Here is an 18,652-nt window from a genome sequence, read left to right as displayed (position 1 = left end):
ACCAATAAAATGTTTTCTAGCACACAAGAAGGGATCTAGTAGGTGTCTATTTATTTTTTGGCCCCCTCTCATTTGGACTAAAATAAATGATTTTAAGAATACATGTTAGCTTACTTTCAACATTAGTACATTTCTTTTGTGTTAAGAAATAAAATAACTTGATTAAAGAATTACAATTTTATTTCAATCTTAGCTAATAAATGTTTTTGTATAGCTGCCTAGTCTTTTTTTTTTTTTTTTTCATTTTTCTGCAGTAATTCTATTTCACTGAAATTGAATTTCGATTTGGGCTGTTTACCCAGCTTTAAAAAGTTATTATTCACAGTGATACAGTAAGAGAGGTACAATCATGGATTTCTTGACAATGGTGTAGGTAAGTGTTTTGCTTGTCTGATCAGCTTTCCTTTTGCAACAACTTGAAACTTCTCAGGAAGGAAGAGGGAAATCCTGCTCTCCTCCTTCGGTGAGATTGGGGGGGAGTTATCTCTGCAATGGATGTTCATTTGGGGCTTGGTGGGATCCCTGTGTCTTTTAGCATTTTTATTCCCAACTCTTCTTTTTTTTTTTTAAGATTTATTTATTTATTTATTTGACAGAGAGAGAGAGAGAGAGAGAGACAGCGAGAGAGGGAACACAAACAGGGGGAGTGGGAGAGGGAGATGCAGGCTTCCTTCTGAGCAGGGAGCCCGACGCAGGGCCTGATCCAAGACCCTGGGATCATGACCCGAGCCGAAGGCAGACACCTAATGACTGAGCCACCCAGGCACCCTGTATTCCCAACTCTTCTTTAACTATGTTCAGAGCTAGGAGAAAAAAAAATGGGCTGTCTGGTTAAACAGCATCTGCTCTCATTCCTGCTTATCCCCAGAACCCCATCTGCCTCATCTTTGGATGACCTTTGATGACACAAAGGATTCCAAGGTGAATATTTCTGGAATCTATGTGTGTGCAGGTGCACACACACACACACACACCTATATCTCAGCACTCATCCCTAGAAACTGGAGGAAATTGATCTTCTAAATTTTCCCTTTGACCTCTGCCTTCCTGTCACCCCATCGTTACAATGAATAATTTGAGGAATATAAAAATGTCTTCTAGAAGTAGCAGAAAATGTGATAGGATCATAATAATGAAAGTGTACAAAATTATGAAATTATAGGTGTCCAAAGTATACGAGGCAATGCTCCTTTTGATAGCCCAGCATCTGGGTCACTTCTGTAGTCAGGGACAGCAGATAATATCTCTGTCTGCCCTGCTTCTGGAGAGAAAAGGAAATGAGCAGACTTCATTATTTTAAAGCCAGAGGAATCTAGGAAAGCCGATCCATTTGCTTCTTGTACTTGTAAATATATAGTATGTTTGTGATCCTATGGAAAAATTCCCAGTGCTCCCTTTACCTATGTAAAGGAGGCTTGATGATGGGGCCCCTGCACAGTTCTGCAACCTCTCCTCTCTTCACTTGTCTCTCTTGAGCCCCTTGCCCAGTCCTTTGGAAAAACCAACAGGTTTCTGAATACTCATTCTTCTGCCTGGGCCCTGTCTGCCACCTGGAAGCAAAGTTCAGCCAAGGATGCAAAACCAAAGTAAAACTTGTACCCTAAAGAAGAATTCCCAAAATTGTCAACATTTTTAAAAAATAAAAGATGACTGTAACTTCACATACATTTGTAAGAAATAAGAAAGAGACATGCTTTGTACACTTTCCTCAATTTCCCCCATTTTTCAGATCCTTGTCACCACTGTCAAGACTATTCCAGTTCTGCTTTTGATACACACACACACACACACACACACACACCCCCCTCATAGGCAGACTTGTTTTCAGTTTTTTAACAGCTTTGGGATATCATTGACATATAAAAATTGTAAATATTTAAGGTGTACAACTTAATGGTTGAATACATGTATATGTTGTGAAATGATCACCACAATTAGGCTAATAAACATGCATCACCTCTACATGCTTACCATTGTGTGGTGTGTATGTGTGCGTGTGTGTCTCCCCATTTCCTCCAACTCCTAGCTCCTGACAACCACAATTCTAATCTCTCCTTCCTAGTGTAACTGTTGCAGAGCCCGCACATAAATGCAGTATTTCTCTTTCTGTATCACAGGTGGACTTTTATTATAATTCTGATGTTGCCACATACTGGCCCTTATCAAATAAACTAAATTTTATGAGATATACTTTCTCATTTATAAAAAAAAAAAAGTAATGAAAATTGCTTAATGAGTTATGGTGAAAATTAAATAACAGAATATTTTTAATAATTGCTACTATTTCCTAACAGATGAGCAGTGATTTAGAATGATGTCTGTTATTTTCCTGATTCCCTTTACCTGTGACTTTGGAATAAATTATTTAAAAAACACATATCAGTTTGATTTCAAAATTATTGCCTTTGCTTGGTTTTAATTAATAGAATAAATTGCTTAAATAATTACAGATTTCTAAAAGAATTTTATCTGATTGTAAAATAAATATTTTAGCATTATGAGTTTTTTCTTATCACCTTCATAGCTTCCCAGTCTTATTTATAATTATAATAGCCTCTTTAACTGAATATATTAATGGAAAGTTAATATCCTCCCCTGTTTCTGCAGTAATTCTATTTCATTGGAAATCTCCTTCTGTTTGCCTGGCTTTACTCAATCATTATTCATGGTAATATGGGAAGAGTCCAGAGTACTTTGTGGGATTTCTCAACAATGTCCTAAGCCAAACTTTGGTTTCTCCTGGTTTGCCTCATTCTTCCCAGTGAGCTGATGGACTCTGACAGTCCTCAGGAATGAAGAAAAGCCAGTTCTCCCCTCTTTTCTTCCAGAATTGTTTCTGTAGTGGTTCCTCAGGCAGGCCTTGGTGAGATCTCCCTGTCCACTCCTCTAAAAATCCAGACCAATCATTCCTTTTGAGTGAATACTGTAAATCGACTTACTGGTTTTTAGAATTAATGCATATTTTATGTTATAACAAATTGCCAGATGTTTTTCAAAGTGGTTGTCCCTTTTTTCATTATCACAGGTCAGAAAGGAGAAGAGGGATGATATGGTGTGTGGTGGTGAAGGCAGAGATGTACAGTAGATGTGGCTTTGGATAGTCTTTTTTTGCTCTATAAATCTTGCTGACAATTGGAGGGGAGTGCAGGGCTCCAGGTGTGTGTGTATTTATGGGGTGTGAACAGGGGCAGGATAGGTGAGTTGATTATGAGGACCAAAAGAGATGAGTTCCTAATACTTCCTCCTTTCTCATGCCTCCTACAAATCCCATATTCATCCTTTTACTCCTTTTGAATCTCTGATTTGACCTCACATCCTGGGCCCCAGACACCTAAAGTTTCCCTCCAGACTTCATGTGAGAAAAATTATGGAGGTGTGTTACTCAGTAAAAGATTATGCTTGAATACTACCATGTATTAACCTCCACGTTCTCACCTGCCTCTTAGTTGTTGGGTAACAAGGCACTGACTTGGTTCTACTATGGTTAATTTCTTTCTTACCTGCCTGCATAAGAAATAGGAACTGGTAACTAACTGGTATACTCCTAAGATTCAATGACATTTTGGAAAAATTTTCTCCATAGGCTCACACTGAAGAAACTTTTAAATTTTATTTTTACTATTCACAATGATGGCTTCTGATAGTCACTGTCTGCTCATATTTACAGAGTTTTATAACTGATTATCTTTCCCACCACAGTCTGCAAGAGTTCAGGAGCCATGCCTTTCCAGATCATTACTTTATCCTTTGCGGCTTGCCTGGGGCTTGAATATAGCATAAGCTCAACAAATAATTATAGGATTGAATTGAAAGGCTGAGTATTCAGGCTGTATCATTGTACTTCACATTTTTTCTTACACAAACATTCTTGCCAGAGTAAGCCAGGGCAGGAATAAAAATGTAGTGACTGAGTGCTTAGCTGGTGCAAGTCCTAGAACATACCCTTTCCTGGCACCCTACCTGGTGCCCTCCCACTGTTATTGTTTTGTAAGTTTCAATTCTACTTCCTTTCTTTCATTTCCCCTTCTCAGATTTTAAGTTTCATTTCTTCCCAGTTTCTCTAGGGAAACTCCCTTGTGAAGACCAGTTTTCTGGCTTGGTGAGTGAATCTTGCGCAGACCTACATCTGATCTCCACTGAGTCAAGACTTCTGCACTTCAGCCTAAAGGTTTGTGGGGCAATTTGTGAAGGCAAAGGGCAGGAAGTTTGGGAGGAACAGATTGGAATGTGTTTGGATGAGTTTAATTTGTGGTTCTGAAGCTGCTCTGAACTCACCCAAGAGCCAGCTTGTATGTTTAATGCAGAAGAGAGGTGCATTGAGTCTGGGGGTGGCATGACCGCTGAAAAAGGGAGACTTAAGAACACTGAGAGCCTTGTTTGTTTCTTGGAGGGATCATTATTTCTCCAGGCTGAATTACTCTCATCTTCTTTCTATTCTGTAGTTTCGACTTTTCTACCTTGCCAAGGTGAGCCAGAATAACTTTTTTTTTTCAGATACAGAAAATCTCTTCCTCTTTTCCTCCAGCAAAGCCTATGAGATGGAGCTCTGTTTTCCCTCTTCATAAAAGCCCAAACTCCTGGACAGAGCCAGTAGAGACAAGAGTGCTTATCTGGACTTGTGGGAGGGAAAGGGATCTTAAGGGCTATGCTGGGCAGAAGACACTCTTGAAACTTATCCTTTTACTCTTCTTGTCCTGATAACTTCTGGGAAGCTGTCCAGAATCTTCCTGATAAATCACCAGACTTTTGGCCAGCCTGATGAAAGAGGCTGGTTGATCAGACTGCTGTGCATCTCCGCAGCTCCCCCATGGTCACTTGTCTCTCTGGAGCTCCAGCCACAGGGAATTTGTTCTCTTTTGAGTGCGCATGGTTTACTCTCACCTCAGCAGCACCCCACGACACTCTGGTGTCTACTCCTGATTCAGAACTTGTCCTCCATCATCTTAGACAAACCTTTCCATTGCTTTTTTAGCTCAACTCCTTACTGCATTTTCCCTGCACAGAGCTAAGGAAAGGAGTTGGTAATTTCTCAGAAATAACTCCTTCTTAATCTCACCTCTGAATACCTTGTAATTGATCTCTATGTTATATATTTTGATGTGTACTTTCCTTTCCTCTCACTTTTCAGAAGTCATTGGTCTGTGTCTTACATCTAGACAAGGTTCATATCTGGTTTATATTGTTTACTCAGGGGGCTAGTACAGGGTCCAATGGATGGGAGAAAGTGGGTTTTGAAATTTTAAAAATATTTTTGATTAAATTCACAAGAATAAAAGCATATAGCTATGATGAAAGAATTGTATTAACACCTACTGAGCATTCAATAAATATTAAGCATCTATAAAAGATTATATTCTGGGTGAGTGAGAGAAAATAAACAAATAGCAAAAGAATAATGCAGTATGAGAAAAGATGAAAATGAAGAAACAATAGCACTGAGAGACAAGAAGCCCACCACAAGGCTCTGTGTCTATGATGTGCCCTGGTAAGGGCTTTGCAATTTAAAATAGATTTCAGGTTAGGTCTCAGGGTGGGAAGGTGATTTTGAGCTGAGTTTTCAAGGAATTGATGGATTTAAGATGAATTTTTGCCCAGAGTGATCAAGGAACACATAAGGCAACCAGTGTGGGTTGGGGAGGAGTAGGAGCTGGACTGAGGGGATGAGGCAATAGGAAGGGATGTATAATGTGAACCTAACTCTACCATGATAAAGACTGACTCAAACTGAATGACATGTATTTGAGCAGAGGAATGGCAAGATTAATGGAAGCTTAAAAAAAAAAATCTTTCTTGCTGGTGGTGTGAACAGTGATGAAAGCAGATTGTATAAGATGAATGACAATATCAGGGAGACTGGTGGGGAACCTATTCCAGAAATCCAGGTAAAAGACTCAGTTGGATGGGATCTAATTTGAAGAGACAGACAGGGATGAGCCTGCCATAGCCTTATGGACATGGACTTCTATGACAAAATGACTGCTTTGAAAAAATTTGACCTCAGAGCTTGAGCTCTTGGGGGACAGGGCCATTCATGTGGGGCAGATTAAACCCTGGACTCCAAGGGGTGGTAGAAGAGGGAGCTCTGAATGTAGAGAAATGCAGAGGAATTGCAACACTTCTGAGTTCCCCAGGTCTCTGGATGCCAAGAACAGGCGCTGCTTTCCCACTGGCAGCTCCTGACCCAGGGAACAGAGGAAGTATCAAGGATGTTGTCTAAAATCCTCACAGGACTTTCTCTCCTTATTGTGGAGACACTTTCATTTTTCTCATCTAAACTGTGCAGACCTCTGTGCAGACAATCAGGATATAGTGAGATAAGGAAACTTAGGATCTAGTTGGCACTTACCCTACTGTAAAAACTTCTACATTTGTACCATCTCCAAGGGGAGCCTATATTTTGTCTCGGTATCGGTCTGTCTGGTTTAGGTGGAGAGAGTTTCAATGGTGTCACACTTCTTCAATGATAGAATAAAGAATAAATGAATAGAGGAAACATAAGCATTTATATTAGTTTTCTAGGGCTGCCATAAAAAAACACATCACAAATGGTTGGCTTAAATGAAATTTATTTTCTCACAATTCTGGAGTCTAAAAGTACAAGATCAAAGGTGTTGGCCGGGTTGGTCCTTCTGTGGATGGTGATGGAGGATCTGTTCCATGTCTGCTAGTTTCTGGAGTTTGCTGGCAATCTTTGGTGTTCCCTGGTTTGTAGATGCACCACCCTGATCTCAGCTTTTGTCTTCATATGGCCTTCTCCACGTGTGCATATCCATCTGTATTTCTAAATAGCCTCATTTTGTGAGGACACAGTCATGTTGAATTAAGGCCCATCAGAATGACTTCATTTTAACTTGATCATCTGCAAAGACACTATTTCCATGTAAAGTTACATTTACACATACTAGGGGATAGGACTTTGACCTCTTTTGGGGGAATATAGTTTAACCTGTAATAGCACCCAATGTGTTTGAAACAGAACAGACTTTATCTCTCTACCTATGGCCTTTGTTCCATACGAAGTGTAGAGCCTTCTCTCCCATGACCAACAGATTCTTCATTGGAATTTATGTTTCTTGAGTATCTGTCATGTGTGTGATCCTATGTGTATATGAACCTGTTCTTTTCCACCCTAAAAACACTCCTTTAGGTGCCCATTGACAGATGTTCTTGCTGTATGTCCAGGCCAAGGTAAAATCCCATCTACAAATACAAGACTCCCCAGAACCACAAAGCTGGTCTTGTTATCTCCATTTTACACCTCCATAGCAATGGGTATGCATCTAGTTCTTACAACCTTTACCTCTGTTTGTCTTTGTTAAAATCCATGCAGTAATGGAGAGAACTCTGAAAGAGGATCCTGAGGATGGTGTGTCCACCCAAGGATTTTTATATAAGGGATAAATAAGTCAAAGTGATTTGTAAATTGTAACTGATTATAAAATTGTTAGTGATGAAATCACCTCCCGATTGTGGCCCTTGCTGTTTCTGTAGGTGTCTCTGGGGAATGAATTTGAGGGCATGGGAAGGCTCTGTGTGGGACAGGTGCGTTTAGAGGTAAATTCTTCTCAACTATTAAAGAACTGTTAATAGATAGAAAGAAAAGATGAAAAACTGATGAGAAAGGTCTAATCATTTATGGAGAGATGAGGAGATTCTAGCTTTATGTATTCATCACATTTTGTGTTCCTGTGTCTGATGCACCGTTCTAGGTACTGAGAATCCATCACTGCACAAAACCATGCCTGATGTATGCATGGATTACTTTTTAGGAGGAAGAGGAAGACATTTAAAGAAAGATGCTATATATTATATAGTAAAAATAAGAGAAATATAGCAAATATACAGCAAGCGATAGTATCAGCAGTTTTGCTATAAAGAAGTTAAAGCAGGTCCTGAAAGAGGGCAGAAGAAGAGATTGAATGAAACAAAAGAGTGAGTTGTGCTGAGATCAGGGGAGAGTGGTTCCATGCAGAGAGACAAGCAAGGGCAAAGTTTCTGAGGCAGCAGTGGCTTTTGTGCTTTTGACATTAAGAAACTAGAAAGGCAGGATAGATGAAGCTCAATAGCAGTATCCTAAGTGAAAGAATTCAGCCTCAAAAGACCATATGTTATAATTCCACTTTAATAAATTGACCAGAAAAGGCAAATCTATAAAAACATAAGATTAATGGTTGCCTGAGGCTCAGGTTCAGAATGAGGGTGACTGCTAATGGCATTCAGTTTGTTTTCAAGCGATGGAAATGTTCTAAAATTGGACTGTGTGGGTAGTTATACAGTTCCCTAAGTTTACTCGAATCATTGTATTGTACTTTTAAAATGAATGCATTTGATATAAATATAACTTGATAAAATTGTTTTTAAAATGTGCAAAAATCAGGGGTAGGATCACTCCATGCAGGAGGAGAGCAGTGCAAAAGACCAAGGGCCACAGTGGGTTTAATGTATTTAACATGGAGGATGTGTTTGGGGGTAGGGGAATAAAGACAGGAAAAATTGATGGGTCGCACAAGGTTCTTGGTAGGAAGGGCTTCAATTTGTCCTACCAATAGAAGAAGAGAAACTAGCAAGCTTGCCCTGATGGGGTGAAATTTGTCGTGCAACATAAACTGAGAGTAAAATGTTTGTAATTATTACCAAGAGCCCTTTTCATTCTGCTACTGACCCACTCCTCTTGTCTGTTTTCTTTTCTTTATTGTATATTAATGTTTTGCCCTGCTCTAAATCTCTACATAATCAGTATCCTTTCTATTTCTGCCTTTCTTCAACATTCCCGGCCCTGCAGGAGTCTGTGAGCAAGAACAGCCTCAGTTGTCAGGACAGAAGAAGCCAGGGGAACGCTGCAATGGATTTTCCAGTGCAGGTGAACATACAGAAGGATGTGACCTGCCCCATCTGTCTGGATCTTCTGACAATGCCCCTGAGCCTGGACTGTGGCCACAGCTTCTGCCAAGCTTGCATCACTACAAAGAGTAAGGAGTCAGGGGCCCACCAAGGAGGGGAAAGCAACTGCCCAGTATGCCAGTGTAAATACCAGTTTTGGAATCTCCGACCTAATCAGCCCCTGGCCAATATAGTGAAGAAAGTCAGGGAGAACATGAGCCCACAGCAGAAAAATCTCTGTAAGCACCATGGAGAAAAACTCCTGATCTTCTGTAAGGAGGATGAGAAGGCCATTTGCCAGCACTGTGCCCAGTCTGTGGAGCACCGTGGTCATCAAATATTCTTCATGGAAAAGGTGGTCATGGAATGTCAGGTAGGCCTAAGGGTGAAGGTAGATGGGGCAGAAAGGTATCTCAAGTGAATCCATCACTTTTTTAAACTACTTTCTTCCCTTAGTCATCATAGAACTGAGCTCTGCTATCTCTTTCCATACCCTTTGTTCAGCTTCTGAGATTTAAAGGATATTTTTGTGCATTCTTTCATTTGATCAGAAATAAGTCTAGGCTACAAAGAGCAGTTGGATGAGTGGAGAAATGCTTCCCAAGATAAATTCTGATTGTGCCTTTGAGCAGAAGGGTTTCTAGGGAACACGGTTGGTTGGATGTGGGGAACATGTCACTGAGATGAAAGGACTTTCCTTGCTGCAGGATCAGTTCTTCCTCTAGGAAAAGAGATAATCAGGTTACTCTTAATCAAGGGATGGTAGCTTGCATCACCCAGGGATACAGAGTACATTTATCTCTTCAGATTTTTGTCTACATCCTAGATTCTAATCACCAGTTTCATTTCTGTAACCTAGTCTCTTCTGAGAGGAGTCTGTTTTCTTTCCTCTATCCAGGTGCTAAGAAAGCTTATAGCTTGATTCTGGTGATTCTTTTCTCACAGGAAAAGCTCCAGGCAGCTCTGAAGAAGCTGAGGAAGGAGCAGTCGAAAATGGAGGAGTTGGAAGCTGACATCAGGGAGGACAAAGCTTCCTGGAAGGCAGGAAGAGATATTTCCTGAGGGAGTTCTGAAACAGAAAACTGGGCAGCACCTCAGTCCAGTCACAAGGAGGCCCCTTCCTCTGTTACCTCAGAATTAATGAGTTCAGGGGATTCTCAATTAGTCCTCATTTCATTCCTTCCCTGTTGGGGTTGGGTGCCAGAGAGTACAAATATCACAAGTGAAACCAAATATTTGGAGGTGAAGGCATGGAGGAAAGCAATGCAAAAATGACTCATGAATCCCATGTCCCATATCCATCATCAACTTTGAGGCACTAATACTTCCAGAAAACACACTGAGAAAAGCCCAGCATTCCCTACTTAGGAGCTGTGGGTGGAAGGTCTTCCTATGCAGTGTGGCATGATTATCCAGGACAGGTGTCTGCAATCCAAGCCTCATCCAGGTGTCACTTTGTGTCTCAGGGTGGGCCTTGTTAAAGTAGACTTTAATATATTCCGTTGGGAGAAACTCAAGAGAAAATAGTGGGGAAATGGCTTTCTCAGTAGTTGCTCACTGCCTGTTCCCTTCTCTTTGAGAAGTCCCTGAGGAAAATAGTTCTTGTCTTGGCTCCCAGGCCCAGACAATGTAGGCCCTTGGCCAGACAGACTGACTGCCTCTTTCTCTTCTCATCCCCAAAGAATCATATGCAGACTGAGAGACAAAGGATTCTGAAAGGGTTTAATGAAATAAGAGCCACCCTGGACAGCGAGGAGACGAGGGTGCTGCAAAAGCTGGAGGAAGACGAAGTGAATGTGCTGGATAACTTGGTAGTGGCCAGAGACCAGCTGGCCCGGCAGAAGCAGTGCTTGAGAGAGCTCATCTCAGACATTGAGCATCAGATATGGGGGTCGTCAGCAGACACAGTGCAGGTAAGTCTTGGGTTGGAGCTCCTACATGATGAGATTCAGGGGCAATACAGAGACAAAATTTCCTTCTCTGCTGGGTCCCCGCACTTTCTTCCCCCTGGTGACATTCAAGGCTCTTGGGCTCCTCAGTACCTCTTCTCTGTCATTTCAAGTGTCCTAGGGATAATTCAAAGTATGAACGACAAGGGAAATTGCCATTGTTAGTAATTTATAAAAGGCAGTGCAAAAAATTTGGAGAGAAATTCTTCAAAAGCTCCCGTTATCTGTCATCTTGCATTTGTAAGGCATCTCTTCACTAAGTTTAGTCAAATAACACAAATCTCTGTTTATGTTTGATTTTCTTGTTGTGTTGAGTCCAGACTGTGCAATACCTGTGGTTTTGATTTGCATTTCCTGAGTGTAGACCAATAATGTTGAGCATCTTTTCATGTGGTTTATTGGACATTTGTATATCTTCTTTGGAGAAACATCTATTCAAATTTTTTCCCCGTTTTTCCAATTGGGTTGTTTGCTTTTTGTTGTTGAGTTGTAGGAGTTTGTTGTATATTCTCTATACTAGTACCTTATCAGATATATGATTTGCAAATATCTTATCCCTTTTTGTGCATTGTCTCTTCGCTGTCTTCCTGGTGTCCCTTGATGCACAGAAGTTTTTAACTTCGTTGTGGTCCAACTTAGTTATTTTTATTTTATTCCCTGTGCTTTTTTTGGTCATATCCAAAAAATCATTACCAAATCCAGTATTGTGAAGATTTTTCTTTTTGTTTTCTTCTAACAGTGTTATACTTTTGGATCTTAAGTTTAGATCTTTAATTGATCTTAAATTATAATTTATATGTGATATAAGTCATCCATGTTTAAAATTATTGTAACCATTGTATTATGTTGAGCCTTTTTTGGCAGAAATAATTTGTTAAAAAGGGTGAGGAGATGGTAGCCAGTGAAGGAATGGGCTGTATGGGATATTTGTTTGTCCAACCTCAATTCATTACCTTTTTTTTTTTTTATAACAACCTCTTGAATTACCCATTAAGGAACCATCCTTACCCTCAGTCCATGTAGTTGGTTAGGTTTTATAAAATCAGCAGCATAAGGGAGGTATGTGTCTCTCAATTCTAGGTAAATCAGAATATCAGATTCCTATATGTTTACCAATGATGCAGTAATTATTTTAAGATATGCACCTGACCCAATTTAGGTCAATTTTTATGCCTTAGAATTTTACTATCATGACTAGAAAGAGAAGTTCTCTTTTTCACTAAGTAATATATCAGGGATTATCATTTAAACCAGGAGATTCAAGTTGATTCCATACAGTCTAAGAAGAAAGTCAATACTGCAGGTTAAAAATAGAATTTTGAGAAAAACAGATTCTGATGACAAGATTTTCATTTAAAAACCTAGCTATGACTAAAGTTACACCTGCCCTGGAATTTATTCTTCTTTCTTTTAAATTTAAACCAGTTTTAGTCATATACAATAACAACAAAAAAAGCCTAATACAGAGAATAAAACTTTATCTGAGGATGTAGAGCCAACTGGTGGCCAAGTCATTGTTGGTATAAAAGGGGTTAGGCTGGAGAGAGGGAAACCAAATATATTGTTACATTTCTGTTCAAAAAATAAGGCAAATAATGGCTATGCTGGGAATAAAAAGATGGCTAAAATATTTTGAGGATATAGACTGGACTGACAATACAATATTGGAATTCAGAGTAGGATATTATAGTTTCTAAAACAGTGACTTGAGTAGATATTGGTATCATTTTGGACAATGGAATGTAAATAGTTGGGAAATAGTAAGTTACATTTTAGACTTCCTCAGGTTCTGGCTCCTGTGGCTTATTTCATGCTTAAAAATTGGGGAGATTACTTGTAGGTAGTATAGAGGAGGTATATAGAATGAGTAGAGGGAAGTCAGAGAAACATTTGTTTGAAGTTCTTGTTTACTTGTACCTGCAGCAAAAGAAAGTATACTTTTTGAGAACTATTATTATTGATTATTCATATTTGACTTTCCAGAGCCTGGAATGATGTCTAGCAAATATGGGTTTCACTTTTATTTGTCTCTAGAATAAATAAAAGCATAATGAATTAATGAGGTCTTCTCATGAATGTATTTTTTTAAATGTCAAGTCTCTTATCTTCTTTTTAAATATATCCCATCTCCAAATACTGGAAATCATCTTTCTAACATCCTCACATGAGTCCTTGGGATGGTTGATCTTGGTCTTATCTCTACATTTTGTCCTCCATACTCCGATAATCTATTTATTCACATCATACCAAGGGGCTTTAGGGATCTAAGGTGGATAAAATTTTTTAAGGTAGGAGGGCTTATAACTCCTGGGAGGGTTGCCAGACAAAATACAGGATGCATAATTAAATTTTAATTTCAGATAAACGATAAATTGGTTTTTTTTTTAGTAGAAAGGTATCCTGGTATCCTAAATATTGTAGGAGGCATACTTAAACTAAAGCATATTTGTTATTTACCTAAAATTAAATTTTAACCAGCCATTTTTATTTTCTAAATATGGCAATCCTATACTTGACTCATGTTCTCTTTTCTCCCCAGGATATGATTAATGTCATGAAAAGGTATGTGTGGCAGACCAGGTATGGTCCTTTTTTATGTGAGGACAGAATTAGAGCCATGAGAGTTATCTTGGAATCAATCAAAATTAAAAAAAGAAAAACACAGAGCTGGGGAATTTGGGAATTATATCATTTCAAATTTTTTATCAAAGATGAAGGTTTTCAATGGAATTTGGGTGGTGGAAGGTCACAGAGCTAGGGCCAATAAGACCATGATTTCACTCATTCTGGTCAAACCTCAGTCTCTGTCTCAGTTTGTTTCCATATTTCATAGGTGCCTATCTTATTTCAGAGAAGACCCTATCTTCCATCTGCCAGGCCCCCAAATTTTCCACAAGGACAGCTCCTTTGCATTTATTTTCTTCCTGATGTTAGAAGAAACAAGGTCTTTCTAGTGGTTTTATTTGGACTTCCAAAAAAAACAAAAGTCTCCAGTTTTGGGAATAGTGGCTTTCATCCTGGTGCCAATAATTAATCTCATCTTGCTTACACACTTTAGCATCTTGTAGAAAATATGGTCTTCTTGTGTCTAAAGTTGCCTACCTACTTGGCAGTATAAGGTCTTCCCAAACACATGAAATTCAGACCACTATTAATTTGGTGTCATAACTTCTCCTTTTCCAGATATTTGTAATGTTACCCCAGAGAATATAACCTTAAATATCAATATCTGGACTTCTGTACTGGGATAAGAGGCTTTGGAGACCCTTCAGACTTTTAATACAGGAGCTCCATACTTGATAACCTAAATCCTTCAGTAGCCGGGCTCTGGAGCTTCTTTACTGATCACCTGCCTGGGAACTCACATCTCTGGCCTGTCCCAGGTGGAACCACTAAGATGGCAGTGACTACTTCATATATCAAATACTTTTTTTTTTAGAGGTATCAAATACCTTTTAAAGGCACCATTATTTAATCTAGCTTTATTATTTTTAAGGAATAGAGTATGCAGTTAATTTTTCCATTTTAGAATGAAGAACATGAGCTTCTTTGAGGTGAAGATCTTCTGAAGGTCACACAGAGGGTAAATGGAAAGGTAGATATGAGCATATTTCTTCTGGTTGCAGCATCAGTGCTCATTCCATCCTCCCACCCTCCTCAGTATCTCCAGTGGAGAGAATTCAAGTGCATCAGTGGAGTGAAAAGTAAGGGAAACAGTGGTCTTGCAGAGACACAAGGTCAGAAGTGTGGGGTGATCAATTTTGGTCTTCTCTAGGAGTGAGAGCTGGACCTTGAAGAAGCCAAACATTGTTTCCAAGAAACTGAAGAGTACATTCCTAATTCCAGATTTGAGTGGGATGCTGCAAGTGTGTAAAGGTAAGGAGAGTCAGAGGAAGTTTGTGGGTGTGGAATTCTTGTAGTATCAGGGCAAAATGGGAGAGAGGATGTTGTTTCTAGATGAGAGAAGATCTAGGCTTGACAATGAGAGATAGATCTCTAATGCTGAAGGTGTGATCAGACCTAAGGGGGAATGGTCAAGGTGTCTGGTTCATCATCTCATTCACCAGTTCATAGCCTCACAGGACTCCCCTCCCTATCCTTATTCTAGTGAGAAGATAGATATCAGTGTTTACTCCTTGCTTCTAACAACATCATTGAAACTTTTGTCATTTCAGAGCTGACAGAGGTCCAACGCTACTGGGGTAAGAAGGAGTTACAGGTTCTTCAAATCACCATATTCTGATCCCTTTTTAGACGTTGTGGTTACTATCAGGCCCTATGATCTTAGCTTCATGTGTTCCTCCCCAAACACCCATTCATACAACAGTTCTTAAGTGTTCTACTCATCTCTGATCCATCAACATAAGTTCCTCCCAGTCAATTCCTGATATTCCACCTCCCAATGTCACAAGACACACCTACTCTGTATCTGTCACCTGACCCTGTCATTTTTCCTACAGTGGACGTGATGCTGAAGCCAGTCAATGCTATTTCGAATATTGCCCTTTCTGCTGATAAAAGACAAGTGACAGCTGTGCACAACTTCTCGCTTAAAAATATATTTCTATGTGATTTCTCTGCTTTTGATGTCTTGGGCTGCCAATATTTCTCCTCAGGGAAGTATTACTGGGAAGTAGATGTGTCTAAGAAGATTGCCTGGGTCCTCGGGGTGTACAGTAAAGTAAGAAACCTCAAGAGAAAAGGAAGCTCTGGGTTTGTTTTTGATCCAAATGTAAACCGTCCAGATATTTACTCCAGATACACACCTCAATTTGGCTACTGGGTTATTGGGTTACAGAATGGATCTGAGTATAAGGTCTTTGAGGAGTCTTCCACCTCTGATTCCAAGGTCTTGACTCTTTTTATGACTGTTCCTCCTTGTCGTGTTGGGGTTTTCCTAGACTGTGAAGCACGTATTGTCTCATTTTTCAATGTCACAAACCATGGGTCAGTCATCTACAAGTTTTCTAATTGTCAGTTTTCTCAGACTACTTACCCATATTTCAATCCTTGGAACTGTCAACACCCAATCACCCTGTGCACACCGACTTCCTGAACCTTCTTAGTCCCTCTCCTACTTCTGTGTAACGCCTTTTTTCCTGGGGTTCATCTACACCTGAGCTCATCTGCACCATTCTGAACACATCTTCCTTCTTTTCTCCATCTTTCAATTTAGACTGTTTTTGGAATAGTCTGCTAGGACTGCTGTAACAAAGTCCCCCCAAACAAAGACTAACAACAGAAATTTCTTGTCTCACAGTTCTGGAGGCTGGAAGTCTAAGACCAAGGTGTCAGCAGAGTTGTTTTTTTTTTCTGAAGGCTGTGAGGGAAGGGTCTATTCCTTGCCTTGCAGATGGCTGTCTTCTCTCAGTATCTATTCTAATCATCTTCCCACTTTGCATTTCTCTGTGCCTAAATCTCCCTTTTTCTAAAAGGACACCAGTCAGATTGGAAAAGGACCCACCCTAATTACATCATTTTAATTTAATCACCCCTATAAAGACCCTATCTCCAAAAGGTCACATTCTCAAGTATTGGGGGTTAGGATTGTAACATATGAATTTGGGGGGACACAAGTCAACTCAACAGTCTTTTACACATCCCTACCATGCAGTGAAAGCTTGATGTTTTCTTCCTAATATTTTGTTTTCATTAGGGGAGAATGCTTTATTTTTCCTTATTAGTTTTTGCTTAGTATTAGGAGAGACTGCTTATTTACAAAGGGAACACATCTAATCCCTTCTATTCTGTACCTCCTCTGACATCTCTTTTCCTCATTCCTTCTGCTGTTTAATGGAATTAACAAAGGAAAAGTTATCAATTCTAAGTGCATAGGACATAGAACAATGCATAGGAATCTGTCACTAGGTACTGGATCCTTCAGAGTGTATTGCCTTATCAATGGCACCCCTTTATGTATCACAGAGTTAAAGCAGAAGCACATAAAAAAATATTTATCAAGAGTAGATTTTTGGTGCTCAGAGTTTCTGAGGTCAAATCTTGTCTCATTACTTAAAAGCCGTGTAAACTTGAACAACTTACTTAGCATCTCTTGGTCTCACTTTCCTAAAATAAAAATTGCTGTTAAAGATTATACCTATTTCCTAGGGTTACATTGAGAAGCCAAATTTTATTAGATGTGAAGCACTTACCTAAGAGTCTTATATGTAAGAATAAATATTTTTATTGCTGAAAAAAGAAAGCTGTATCGATGAGAAACAATTTTTTTGTTTTGGTTTGGTTTGGTTTTGCTTTAATAAAATGATAATCGACTCTATTGAAGTCTCACTTCTCAGATCCTAAAATCCCATGCAGACAGTATGGCTTTTCATGATGTGTCCTGTAGAGAAGGTCAGGTCTAGGCTCAGCTGTGCTTATGAGAGACAGCCTTCTGGTGCTCAGTTCTTTTCCTTGTGGTGAAACACCTGAGTATGCCACTGCATTTACCACCCTCTGCACTCTCCCCCTCTCCTTCCCCCCTCCCCCCTCATTGTCCCCCTTCTCCCTCTTCTCCTCCCCCTCCTCCTCCTCCTCCCCATCCTTCTCCATCCTCTCCTCCTTCTCCTTCTTCTTCTTTAAAGAATATGAAATGAAGGATAGAACTACCTAGGACAGTGAAGACACAGATTGTTCTTTGAGAAGCATGCATTATAAATTAGGGCAGGCTACACCACTATACAAAATTTCAATCAAGATTTGTAGGACCTTAAAGAAAGATGAGTATCTTGGCCATGCTGGATAAAAATGAAAATGTCTGCCGTGGGATCAATGTATATATCTTTACATGTCTATCTATATGCACACACACATATATGTACACCTATGGGTATATATACATGTAACCATTTGTATAAATACATGTACATATATTAACATTATCTTGGTTAGTCTTTACAAATATCTTAAGAGGGAGATATTTATATCAGGAGATTAAAAGAATTTATAAACTAAAAAAAAAAGGAGTTTATAAACCATTAGAATTTTCTCCTATGGTCCCAAAGCTAGAGAGTGAGAGAGGCAGCTGTGTGTTACTCCAGCATCTGTTGCTCTCCTCTGCACCACACCACAGAGAGGGCAGCAGCCTGACTCCCAAGGATGTGGGGAAGAAGGGAGAGCCGGGAAATGCTACCTGCAGGGGAAGCCTGGTGCATCTTAGGGAAAACCTTAGGTGCCATAAAATGCAATTTGATATGCTCAATCCTAAATGAGATGGAAGTAGGTCATGACCATAGGCATATTATGCCGAGCTTCTTCATGGCCAGCGTTCTATTGTAGATGACATGAAGAAAATACCCCGCTTTTTAGTGTAGACAGTGTAGACGGTGAACATTGGAATTGGACTGGCCTCTGAAAACAGATCAAATTTTGCATAATGATGATATAGTTCCTTTGCGGCCCTTACCAAATTAACTAAGTTCTATGGGATTCAATTTCTCGTGTATAAAATAAATAAAAATAATAAAACTTACCTGATGGGGATGTTGTGGGAATTAAATACTAGGAAATTGGTGATAACCTGCTGTTTTCTAGCACAAAAGTACTGCCCCAGACTCGTGCCTATTAGTGTTTTTATTGGTTTCTTTCCTGACTTGAAATAAATGATTTTAAGAAAACACATTCATTCATTCTAAAATAATTAACTTTGCTTTATTTCAAGAAATAGAATAATTTGAGTAAAGACTCACAGTCTTTAAAATTCCTTTCTATCCGGTTCTAAAGTAAATATTACATTACTGTAAAAACAACTTCATTCTCATCATCCCCTATTATCATAATAGCCTCTTCAACTTAACATACTAGATAGAATTGAATTCATGTTCTCC

At 39.4% G+C, this 18,652-nt stretch overlaps 1 protein-coding gene across 4 annotated transcripts; it reads left to right on the top strand.

The window, feature by feature from the left end:
* Positions 1-3,995: 3,995 nt before the first annotated feature.
* Positions 3,996-17,101, top strand: TRIM22 (tripartite motif containing 22). 4 transcript variants are annotated; one of them, XM_032427056.1, is made up of 9 exons: positions 4,070-4,168; positions 7,148-7,272; positions 8,783-9,253; positions 9,826-9,921; positions 10,563-10,793; positions 13,369-13,391; positions 14,605-14,705; positions 15,005-15,031; positions 15,290-17,101. In XM_032427056.1, the coding sequence occupies exons 3-9, from the start codon at positions 8,843-8,845 to the stop codon at positions 15,883-15,885; spliced, it is 1,485 nt and encodes a 494-aa protein (XP_032282947.1). In that variant the 5' UTR covers positions 4,070-4,168; positions 7,148-7,272; positions 8,783-8,842; the 3' UTR covers positions 15,886-17,101. The 4 variants fall into 4 exon arrangements, with proteins under 4 accessions (XP_032282946.1, XP_032282947.1, XP_032282948.1 ...); XM_032427055.1 differs by lacking the exon at positions 7,148-7,272 and having other exon boundaries at positions 3,996-4,168; XM_032427054.1 differs by lacking the exons at positions 4,070-4,168; positions 7,148-7,272 and adding an exon at positions 7,295-7,554.
* Positions 17,102-18,652: the final 1,551 nt, after the last annotated feature.

Source organism: Phoca vitulina, unplaced genomic scaffold (assembly GCF_004348235.1).
Source record: "Phoca vitulina isolate PV1807 unplaced genomic scaffold, GSC_HSeal_1.0 scaffold36, whole genome shotgun sequence".
Classification (NCBI taxonomy): domain Eukaryota; kingdom Metazoa; phylum Chordata; class Mammalia; order Carnivora; family Phocidae; genus Phoca; species Phoca vitulina.
This window is presented reverse-complemented; position numbering and strand designations above follow the sequence as displayed.